The following is a 10,209-nucleotide window of genomic DNA, read 5'->3' as shown; positions in this document are numbered from 1 at the left end:
ACCTGGCCCCCTCTCCCCTAGGGCTGGGCACAACAGCGCTCCGCCCTGCCCGAGGAGCCCCGCTGCAGAGCGGCTTCCTGGGGAGAAGGCGCGCAGCGATGACGTTTTACTTCCGGAAAAGAGGATTGTGGGAAAGGAAAAAAGATGGCGTCTACCAAGAGGGTGCTCTATGTGGGTGAGTGAGAGCGCTGGAGGCGGGGAAAAGGGGGGGGGGCGGCGGGGAAGGGGGAAGGGGATGGCGACCCCGGGTCCCCCGACTTAAGCGCGTGGCCTTCGTGCGTCTTTCAGGCGGGCTGGCGGAGGAGGTGGACGAGCGGGTGCTCCACGCAGCCTTCATCCCTTTCGGCGACATCACGGATATCCAGATCCCCTTGGACTACGAAACGGGTGAGGAGGAGGAAGGGGGGGGCGCTTGGCTTCGTAGCTACAGCAGCAGCAGCCTCGGGCGGCCTTCTAGAGGTTTTGGACTACAACTCCCATCAGCCCCGGTCCAAAACCTGTGGAGGGAGGAGTTCCCGGGCGTTGGGGAAGGCTGAGCTGGAGGGCGGGATTTTTCTCCTGCATCTTGAGCCGAGAGAGGATTCCTGCAGGTGATAACTTTGCCATGCGTGGCGTACGGGGATCTTCTCAGCTGCAGGGCTAATGCTGAAGGTGCAGGAGCTCTATCATGGCCATCCTCGGCATGCAGTGATTCCTGTTGCTTTGAAAGGCGTTTCCCTCTGGCGTGGGATATGTTTTCCCCCCAAATCCCTGCTTGCCCCCTGCAAGTGGGTTTGAAAATGGGCCCTGTGTGTTAGGGTGGGCAGGATGCCAGAGAGGATAGAGATCCTGCATCTTGAACAGTCGTGTAAAAGAGGAGAAACACACCTGGCATGAGAAGCTGTGCCTGTTGAAATGGCTCCATTTGCACAACTGCTCAAGATGCTGGAGCCCTGTCCTCTCTTGCATCCTCCTACTGGAGGTCTACCCATGGACAGGAGCGATGCTTTGGATTCCTAAGGGAATACTTGAATTTATAGGCCACCACATTACATTTGATATTGTATGCCTTAAGTGGGGACTCTAATAGCAGGTGGCTCAGATGCTAAGACTTTTTCCAAACTGTGGCAGAGGTGAGGTATCCTTAGGTTTAGTCATGACAGCATAACATACTGTACTTGTTCTCAAATGAGACTCATGAGCTGCAACTGCTCATCGTAAATCCTGAATGACCCACTGAGTTCCTCTTTGGCTTTTTAGCTTCTGGTGTATGAGCTCCATAAAATTTTTTTCCATAAATGAAATATGAAAAAGAGTGTACCCAATGTTTTGCACCATCTATAATAATTTCACTCCACAGTGTTTGTTAATTATTTAATTGCGTTGTTCTGTTCCAGACATTTCGATCTTAGATTAGTTCTAACCCATCCAGATGGGCAGAGTATAAATAAATTATTATTTTTATTTTAGTATTATTAGGAGTTTAGCTCTGAATTCCTACTTCAGCATGATGCAGATTGGTTTTAGATCTGTACTTACAAATTGATCCTGACAAAAAAACAGAACTTCTTATGGAGAACTTTTAGTCCGTGATCTTTTTTTTTAAAATAATTTTTATTAACAGACCAATTAAATCAAATCAAATCACATAAATTCCGAATTACAGAGCCTAATTTTAAATTTTTGTTGGGGGTACCCATATTTCAAGTTCCGAAAGGGATCCAATCCTCTTGTTGCTGCTGCTTTAAAAGTCTGTCCAAATAATGTTCACAATTCTGTCCAATCCTTTCTTGCTGTTTTCCACATCTCTTCTAGTTGTTTTCATATATTTTTCCTTTCTCTTTGTCTTTGTGGCCTCTGATAGTCTCCATAAGCGGGTTGAAACAAATTTGTATTCCTGTGTGGATTTTTCCATTCGTCCAAGAGTCATATTTCAGACAGCTGCCGTATTTCATTGCTTCCATAAAGAAAAACATTCTTGCTGTCTACTCGTTAACTTTTCACAGGTCTGTCCCTCTTTCTCAGTCCTCGAGGAGGTTCTACCAGGAATCCAATATAAAAACAAAGCTTCCTCCTTCCGATCATGAATCTTTCGACAGGACCTGTCAAAATGGCGACTCCCTTTTTGTTGCTGCACCATCAAAAGCCCTTGTTCTTTTTCTCGATCTCACAAGCCAAACTTTTGGTAGTAAATCATTTCCACACAGTTTTTAACCATCCTGTTTAGGTCGGTTATGCGACGGTTCTTTTTGAGGAGGGGCTATTGGTTAATCACATAGAAGAAAAGAAAAAAAGTCCCGTCCCCCCATCCAGTCCCGCTCCGGCATACTGAACCTGATATATTTTCTTCCTGTTGTATTCTGTTAAATCCAACCTGTTGCTCTCGTTTCACAGAGGTCACTTCAATTAGCAGTCTTCACTCCCGTTCTTCACTTGAAATATGTGCATTTGCTTCTTTTCCATTTATATAATTCGAGCTGATGCAGCCAGTGCGCTATCAGAGACAGCGTCCGGGAGAGCCGGACCCCACCCGAGGGCTTTGTGCCTAGTGCCCTCACCCCCTTCTTTCGAATCCGGGGGTGAATTATGGACACAGCAGGCAAGGCAGCATTCCCCATTCCCTTGGGGCAACGAAGGCAGGCTGCATACTCCCATATCAGCCTCTTAATTACCTCGTGTGGGTCGGAGAGATGTTATTTTTGGCCATCTTCCAATGCGCCCCCTGGCGGCCCCCCTACTCCGTGATCTTTGTGGTTTCTTGCTTCCTATATTCTCTGAGAAAAAACATCCAGGTGGTAGCATGAAAGTGAATTTTTGAGCACTTTACTCCTGTTCACTAAATGGTCTGTTAGTAACATGCCATTAATCAATTGGACGGGGCTTCTGAAATGTCAGTGTGAGACATTTTGTTTCTCTTTGCAATCTTGTGTTTTTTGTCTGCCTTAGAGCCTTTGAGTGCTAACTTTTCCCTTGTATTTCTGCAGAAAAACATCGAGGTTTTGCTTTCATTGAATTTGAGCTGGCTGAGGTGAGGAATAGCAGAGGGGGGAGTTTTGAGGTGGATTTTCAGATTTGTTGAACTTTTCCTCATCCATTTTCCCTCACATTTGCTGAACTGCTGGTGGGGTGGTGGTGGTGGTAAAAAAGGGTGCTGACTTGGGTAGTGGCTGGGCTTAATCAAAGAAGGAAGGGTTGGCCATTAGATAATCAAGGCTTTTGAGGGCAGGGGAAACTTCTTGATTTTCCAGGAATATATTTATAGTTGCTTGAATAATTAAAACTGAATGAGCAGTAAATGTAAATGTATCTTGGGTCAGAAAGCAGTGTTTGAAGGCACCCTTAGGATTACAGTGGAACAGAAGCTTGTATTGCTTAACCATGCAAAATCATGACTCTTCCTCATTACATTTCTGCTGCTCCAGTTAAATTTCAGAGCATGCGACTGTTGAAACTGTGAATAGGCAGAATTGCAGACTGGTGTTCAAAAGTGTATTTCTGTCTTTGTAAGCCTGTAGCGATAATGTGCCTGACTATCTGCTGCTTCTTGTGGGTCCTAAGAATAATTTATCTCTCACACTTAATACTTCTTGGCATCTGGACACCAAGCTGGAGTGAACTAGGTGAGCAAGTAAGCACATAGTAAAATCTATATTTTTCCTTTTAGGATGCTGCAGCTGCCATTGACAACATGGTAAATTGATCTTACTTACTTTTCTGGAAAGTTCAAATGATGCCCCTGCTCTGGATTCCATTTCATAGGAAGAAAGCAGCCCAGACACCTTGGGCCTCCCTTTTGGGGTGCTTTACACAGCCTCCTCATGCAAAAATGTTAGTTTCAGGTGGCCTTTGAGAACTAAGAGTTGAAAGATCTGTTATCTCCTTGCTATGCATTGGCCTGATTCACACAACACTAAACCAGCTGTTTTTATTAATGATTAATTTATATACTACTTAATTGGCAAAGTGACTTCTTTGTCACCCAGCGGGTGTGATCTTGGGCTAGTTGCTCCCTCTTAGCCTAGTCTACCTCACAGGGTAGTTGCGAGTATAAAATGAAGAGGTGCTGCTCTGAACTCTGGCAGAAGGGTGGGATAAAAGTATGTCATTAAATAATACTGTCCCCCTTTCTAGAATGAATCTGAGCTCTTTGGGAGGACTATTCGTGTCAACCTGGCCAAGCCAATGAGGATTAAAGAAGGATCCTCCCGCCCAGGTGAGGCATGGAACTGAGATTGGTGCCACAAGCCGATAGTCTTAGCTGTTGTCTGTGAGGAAACCATTGTATTTTACCTTGATGGCAAAAAGATCAATACTAGATTCTTTTTTCTCAAGAACGCCTTATGTTTCTCTTTGACAGTTTGGTCAGATGATGACTGGCTGAAGAAATTTTCAGGAAAGACGCTGGAGGAGAATGTGGAGGAAGAGGGGGCAGAGCCTGCCCGATCAGAGGCCCAGGAGGTACATAGGCATTATCTTGGCTTGTGGGTGGGAGCATGCAGCGCTCTGTAGTTGCAACATCTTTTTGGAGACATAAGTATTGAGCCACATCTACACAGGGGGCTTGTTACTAATAATCTGTTGCACTTGCTGAGCACTTTCAGTCCCCCTTAAGTTGCAGAGTACCCCAAGTTTAGCCTGCACAGCCTCTTTGCCTACCTGCACAATGGATGGTAGTGTTACTCCAGTGCACACCAGGTTGCCTGACAACTGAGTACAGCTTGGAGGCATGGCATGCTTTTCTTCCACATCACACACACCTTAAGATGGGTTTCTTTGCTTTCAGAGGTGGCAAAATTCACTTAGAGATCACAGCAGCAGCAATAATAATACATTTATAAAGTGCTTTGAAGTATCTAGTTGCTTCCTGTACATTATCACAGTAATCCTTACAACAATCCTGTTAAGGCTGGTTACATAGAGATAGCGGCTTTGCTGAGGTCGCTTTCAAACTCATGGTTGAGGTGACTAGGGTTTTGGACTTGGAAAAAGCTCTGTGTTTCTTCTAGGGTGAACCACCAGCAAAAAAATCAAGGGCAAACCCCCAGGTTTACATGGACATCAAGATTGGAAACAAGCCTGCTGGTCGATTGAACATCCTGTTGCGATCAGATATTGTACCTATGACCACCGGTAAGAAAGGGCTCCTTTTTGTATAGTGGTAGGTTGGAAACCCCACATTTCCCCCCGCAGTATTTCAGATCAATTGCCTAGATCCGCCTCGCTCTGCTTCTTGAAGATGGAGGACAACATTTCAGCCCCTCACCCGTTCTCTTAAGAATTCCCATAGATGGCAGGCACTTGCTGATATCCAATGTTCATTGCATTCAGAGTGGACCCATTGATTTCAGTGGGTCTACTCTGAGTGTGACTATTAGATGTCACACAGCAGCTCTGAAGTAACATCTGTAAGCTTCCTTTGGCCCTGGAGATTTGATTTCAAGTAGTTACATGTTCTCTAGCATTGTTTCTTTTATCCTGGGCTGCAAATCCCCCTGCTTTCCCAGTTGAGCACAAGACTGAGTCAAAACAGAATCATTTTGTCTTTTCCTGCTTATCCATTAAAATTCTGCCATTTCCTGAAGCAGCAGACTTATTCCCTTATTTTCCTTCTTGCTCTGAAGTGAGCTAAAGAAACCCCTCTCCTTTACTGTGTTCTACATCCTCTGCAAACATGGGAAAAGGCCATTTTACTTGTCTCTTTTTCTCCTGCAGTGGAAGTACTGGCATTGTTGTTTATTTCTGCATATATAGATACTGTTGCTTTGTTTTTAAATTGTTTTTAAATTTTAGAATTGAGTTGGAATTCAGTTAAATTATCAGTATAGTGAGGGCTTTTTTTCCAGCCAGAACTAACCAGAACTCAGTTCTGGCCCCTCTCAGGTGGGTGCCATTGCCATTATCAGAGAATAAGTGAGGTGTTTATGGTGAGTTCAGACCCTTTTTTCTAGAAAAATAGCACTGAGTATAGTAGAATTATTCTAAAGAAGACTGAAGAGGCTGAACTATTACCATATTTTTCGTCCTATAGGACGCACTGGCCCATAGGACGCACCTAGATTTTGCGGGGGCAATAAAGGAAATAAATTATTCCCCCCCCCCAGGCACGGGGCTGGGGTGGGGGAAGCCTGAGCTTCCCCGGACCCCAGCCCCCAGAACAGGCAGCTCTCCACAAGCCGTGGGAGCCCAGCGCGAAGTCCCGCGGGGTTCCCACAGCTTGCAGAGATCTGCGTGAGAGCATGCGGGGCTGGGGGAGGGGTAAGCCCGCCACCTGCTTCCAAATCAGGTCGGGAGACAGCGGGATGGCGCGCTGCGCCTCCCCACTGTCCTCCAAGCTTGCGGAGCTGGCTGCAGGGAGAAGCGGGCTTCTCCCCGCCGCCAGCCTCCAAACCAGGTCGGGGGACAGCGGGATGGCGGCGTTCCGCCTCCCCGCTGTCCCCCGAGCTTGTGGGGCTGGCGGTGGGGCTCTCCTGAAGACTGCATTCACCCCATAGGACGCACACACATTTCCCCTTCCTTTTTGGAGGGGAAAAAGTGCATCCTATAGGGCGAAAAATACGGTACCTCATTCAGCTACGTTTTGTTGTATGAAATGAGGCTGTCATTAGGCCTGGGCGAAATGTAGCTGTCATTAGGCCTGGGCAATATATATTGATATATTGCCCAGGACCGGTATGAGGGGTAGACTGTGAATGTGGCTTCACTAAGCGGTATATCGCTAGTGAAACCTCCACTGCTCCCTTGTCCCTCCAGTGCCCAGCGCAGTGAGGAAAAAAGCTGCAGCTGGCCACTGGAAGAAGTGAAACTCAGAGCTGTCGCGCGTTCACCAGTGTGAAACTGCCATCGTGGTCTGCCCCTTATGCCAACACGGAGGGAGAACCAAGCTGCATCAGCTAGGTACCGATACAGTTTGTTCCTCCCTCTGAGTCTTTAAACTGCTTGGCTGAGAAGTGCGCAGCTGCCCTTGCCACAGCCAAGCAGTTTTACAGAGCCCCCAACCTGCCAGTGGCTCGTGCGAGCCAACATCGGAGTGGGAGCTGCATTAAACTGTAACCCCGCACGGCTGAGGAAGCCTTGATCCTTCTCCTACTAGCATGCAAGTGAGTGGGATTGGGAGGCTTTGCGCTCCCTGGCTGAGGTGTGTAAATAAGCCCCCATCCCTCCGGCATACGTGTGTGCCAGATGGATGGGGATCTTGCTCAGCCGGGGGTCAAGAGTCTTTGCGCTCTCTGGCTGAGAGGGCCGTGCCAGTGAAGGTGGAAGGGAGCCCTGACCACGGAGTCTGCCAGGTTCCGTCGCAGTGCTTCCTCCGTCTTTTGGCAAGGGAGGGTGCGAGCAAGCAGCATCTTTCTCATAGGAAAAGGAGGCTGCTTTCACCCCCACCCACACTCTTGCTGGCGAAGCTGAAGGATCCCTGTGAACAGAGCCTGTCAGGGACGCCTCCATCTTTGCCGGCAAGGAGAGGGCAAGCAAGCAACTTCTTTCTCCCAAGAAAAGGAGGCTGCTTGCCCACCACTCACACCTCGCTGGCAAAGGCGAAGGGAGCCTTGCAAACTAAGTCTGTCACAGGGCTCCCTCCATCTTGGGGAGTGGAGGGCTAGCTCAGCTGGGGGGACGGGAACCTTCATTGCTGAAAGCACCTCAGCTCCTGCGCAGTGAGAGCTGAAGTAGTCTCAACTGGGACCTCGCATGCTGGGGCCCATGCAGCTCTTTTCAACTGTGATGTTGGGCTGGTGATGTTGAAAACCTATTATCAGCCAGCCCTAGCTGCCATAAGCCGCTTCATTGTCCTCCTTAATTTTGAACTTTTCTGTTTTGACCCTCCTGGATTGCAGAGAACTTCCGCTGCCTGTGCACACATGAAAAGGGCTTTGGCTTCAAGGGGAGCAGCTTCCATCGTGTCATCCCTCAGTTTATGTGCCAAGCGGGAGATTTTACCAACCACAATGGCACTGGGGGCAAATCTATCTACGGGAAGAAATTTGATGATGAAAACTTTATCCTGAAGCACACAGGGGCAGGTAAGTAACAGAGTTGCCGGGGTAGAGGGTGCGTTTATTTGCCCTCGAGTTGGTCAGGCAGTTTGGAGTCAAGGTTCTCTTGATCTTTTGACTTGAGCCTCCTGCTTTAATTGCTGTGTTGTTTTGAATTATTTTATTGTGTATTTTAATTATGGATGCTTATATTTTGATGTTAGCATAACCACTTTATTTTGATGTTAGCATAACCACTTTATAATTTGTAAATGACTTAGAAGCCTATTTTGGCAGATGCATACATTAATGAATACTAATAATATCCAGCAGGTTTGTGCCAAGTTGGAGCATGCCCCAGTGTCTGCTCTGTGGTGGTGCAGGGATAGTTGGGGTGTTGTTATCCTCCTGCCTCTCTTCTCTTCACTCCAACCAGCCACCACCATCAAATAGTCAAGTGGGCTTCCTAAGGCCATCTTGCCCAAGACACCTGGTCCCCCACTTCTTGCATGGAAGCTAGCTCTGCACAATAGAATCCAGGTTCCTCAACACTGCTTACTGCAAATGAGGCAGAATTGTTTCTTTTACTTACCTTTATTCTAAGAGTGTTTGTTTTTACATAATCATCCAAATTTCAAGTTTCCAGGCAAAGAATTAAAGGAAGTGGGAGCTGTTAGATTTTGGGGCAGGGTGGGTGGAATATATTGCAACAATGCAAAGTGTGAAACGTTTATATCTCCCAAATGGTGGTAGTTGGCTTTTTAAAAATATATAATTAAATGCAGCTTTAGAAGACGCTACAGTATCTTCTAGTCTTCCAAAGCTGGAGGTGCAGGAGTTCAGCCTCAACTCCTTGTCTTGTCTTGTCATATGTTCCCCTTTCCTCAATTTGTTATAAACATGCACACACACCAGATAGTTTTTTTTATTCCAGCATAGGAGGAAATTTAGAAAAGGATGGCTTGTGTCTTTGTAGGCTTGCTGTCCATGGCCAATTCTGGCCCCAACACCAACGGCTCACAGTTCTTCATCACATGTGATAAGACTGACTGGCTGGATGGGAAGCACGTGGTCTTTGGAGAGGTGACGGAAGGGATGGACGTGGTGCGGCAGATCGAGGTTAGAAAGCCAGAGGGACTGAAATGTCCTGGCACATTTTTATTTCTTCCTTTAACCTGACTTTAACATCTGCTCTTCTCTCTTTATTATAAAGGCCGAAGGCAGCAAAGATGGAAAACCAAAGCAAAAAGTTATCATCTCGGACTGTGGTGAATATGTGTGAATGTTTGTGCAAGCAGAAGTGAACTGGAAATACCTAATGAAATGAGCAGAGCACCACATCACTTGGTTACAAAAAGTGTATTTGTATGTCCTTACTGAGATCTGTAGATTCTAAAGAAATCTATTTTGTACAGAACTTTTTATCCTATAAATAAATTATAGCTATTTTTTTACACCTGGCCCTTTAAGAGTTTAGCTTTTTAAACTTTTTTGCCGGTTCAGCCATGTTTGTCTTTCTGAACTACAATTAGAACTGTTTAGGTTAAAACACTATAGACTTCTCTAACCGAACGCTTTCAACTGAGACATTGCAGTGTCCTTTTCTGGACATTTTCAAGAGATTGAAAAGGTACTGTGGAGATTCTTTAGATCTAGGAAAACCTGGCTCAGACCTGATGAGACCTGGTGCAGTTAGTCGACTTCAATAGATGTTTGAGGCCTTAACTTTAATATCCCAAATCTACAGTGAAGCTGTGGTTTGTCTTACCAGCCTAAGTCCTGTGCCAAGAAGATGCCAGCATGGCCACCTTGTCACCACTAAATCTGGAGAGCTGGTGGTTACCTTCATATACAACGTTAAATGGTAATCTAGTGTTTGTTTTCTTATTTCAATTTATTTGTTGACTGATAAAACATTCCTAGGTGACACTGATTGTGTAGAAATCATTGTGAAATCACGCTGAGAGGCCTTCTGTGAATGGGTCTAATGCCCCTCTAAACTCTCTATAGGTTAGCCATCCTAAAATAGCTCACTTAAAAGAGGTTTAGATCTACTTATGCTCCCAGTGGTTATCAGCCAGGGTAGAACCTCCATGTGCCAATGCAGCATACCCTTAAGTACCAGTTTCTTTCACCACATGATACATTTCAGAGTACGGTTGGCTCCAGCAAACTTGGTGGGGTAAACTGCCACCAGCATCTCCTTCCCAGCTCCCTGTCCAAGTTTTGGTGAGCTCTTGCAAGAAGGGGTGTGGGTGGA

The 10,209-nt window shown here is 46.3% G+C and overlaps 1 protein-coding gene across 1 annotated transcript; it reads left to right on the top strand.

Moving 5' to 3' along the window:
* The first annotated feature begins 89 nt into the window (after positions 1-89).
* Positions 90-9,403, top strand: PPIE (peptidylprolyl isomerase E). Its single transcript, XM_081870433.1, has 10 exons — positions 90-175; positions 289-387; positions 2,964-3,007; positions 3,644-3,670; positions 4,111-4,192; positions 4,337-4,437; positions 4,986-5,109; positions 7,812-7,997; positions 8,926-9,068; positions 9,163-9,403. The coding sequence occupies exons 1-10, from the start codon at positions 145-147 to the stop codon at positions 9,229-9,231; spliced, it is 906 nt and encodes a 301-aa protein (XP_081726559.1). The 5' UTR covers positions 90-144; the 3' UTR covers positions 9,232-9,403.
* The last annotated feature ends 806 nt before the right edge of the window (positions 9,404-10,209 follow it).

Source organism: Podarcis erhardii (assembly GCF_964252035.2).
Source record: "Podarcis erhardii genome assembly, chromosome: 7".
Classification (NCBI taxonomy): domain Eukaryota; kingdom Metazoa; phylum Chordata; class Lepidosauria; order Squamata; family Lacertidae; genus Podarcis; species Podarcis erhardii.
This window is presented reverse-complemented; position numbering and strand designations above follow the sequence as displayed.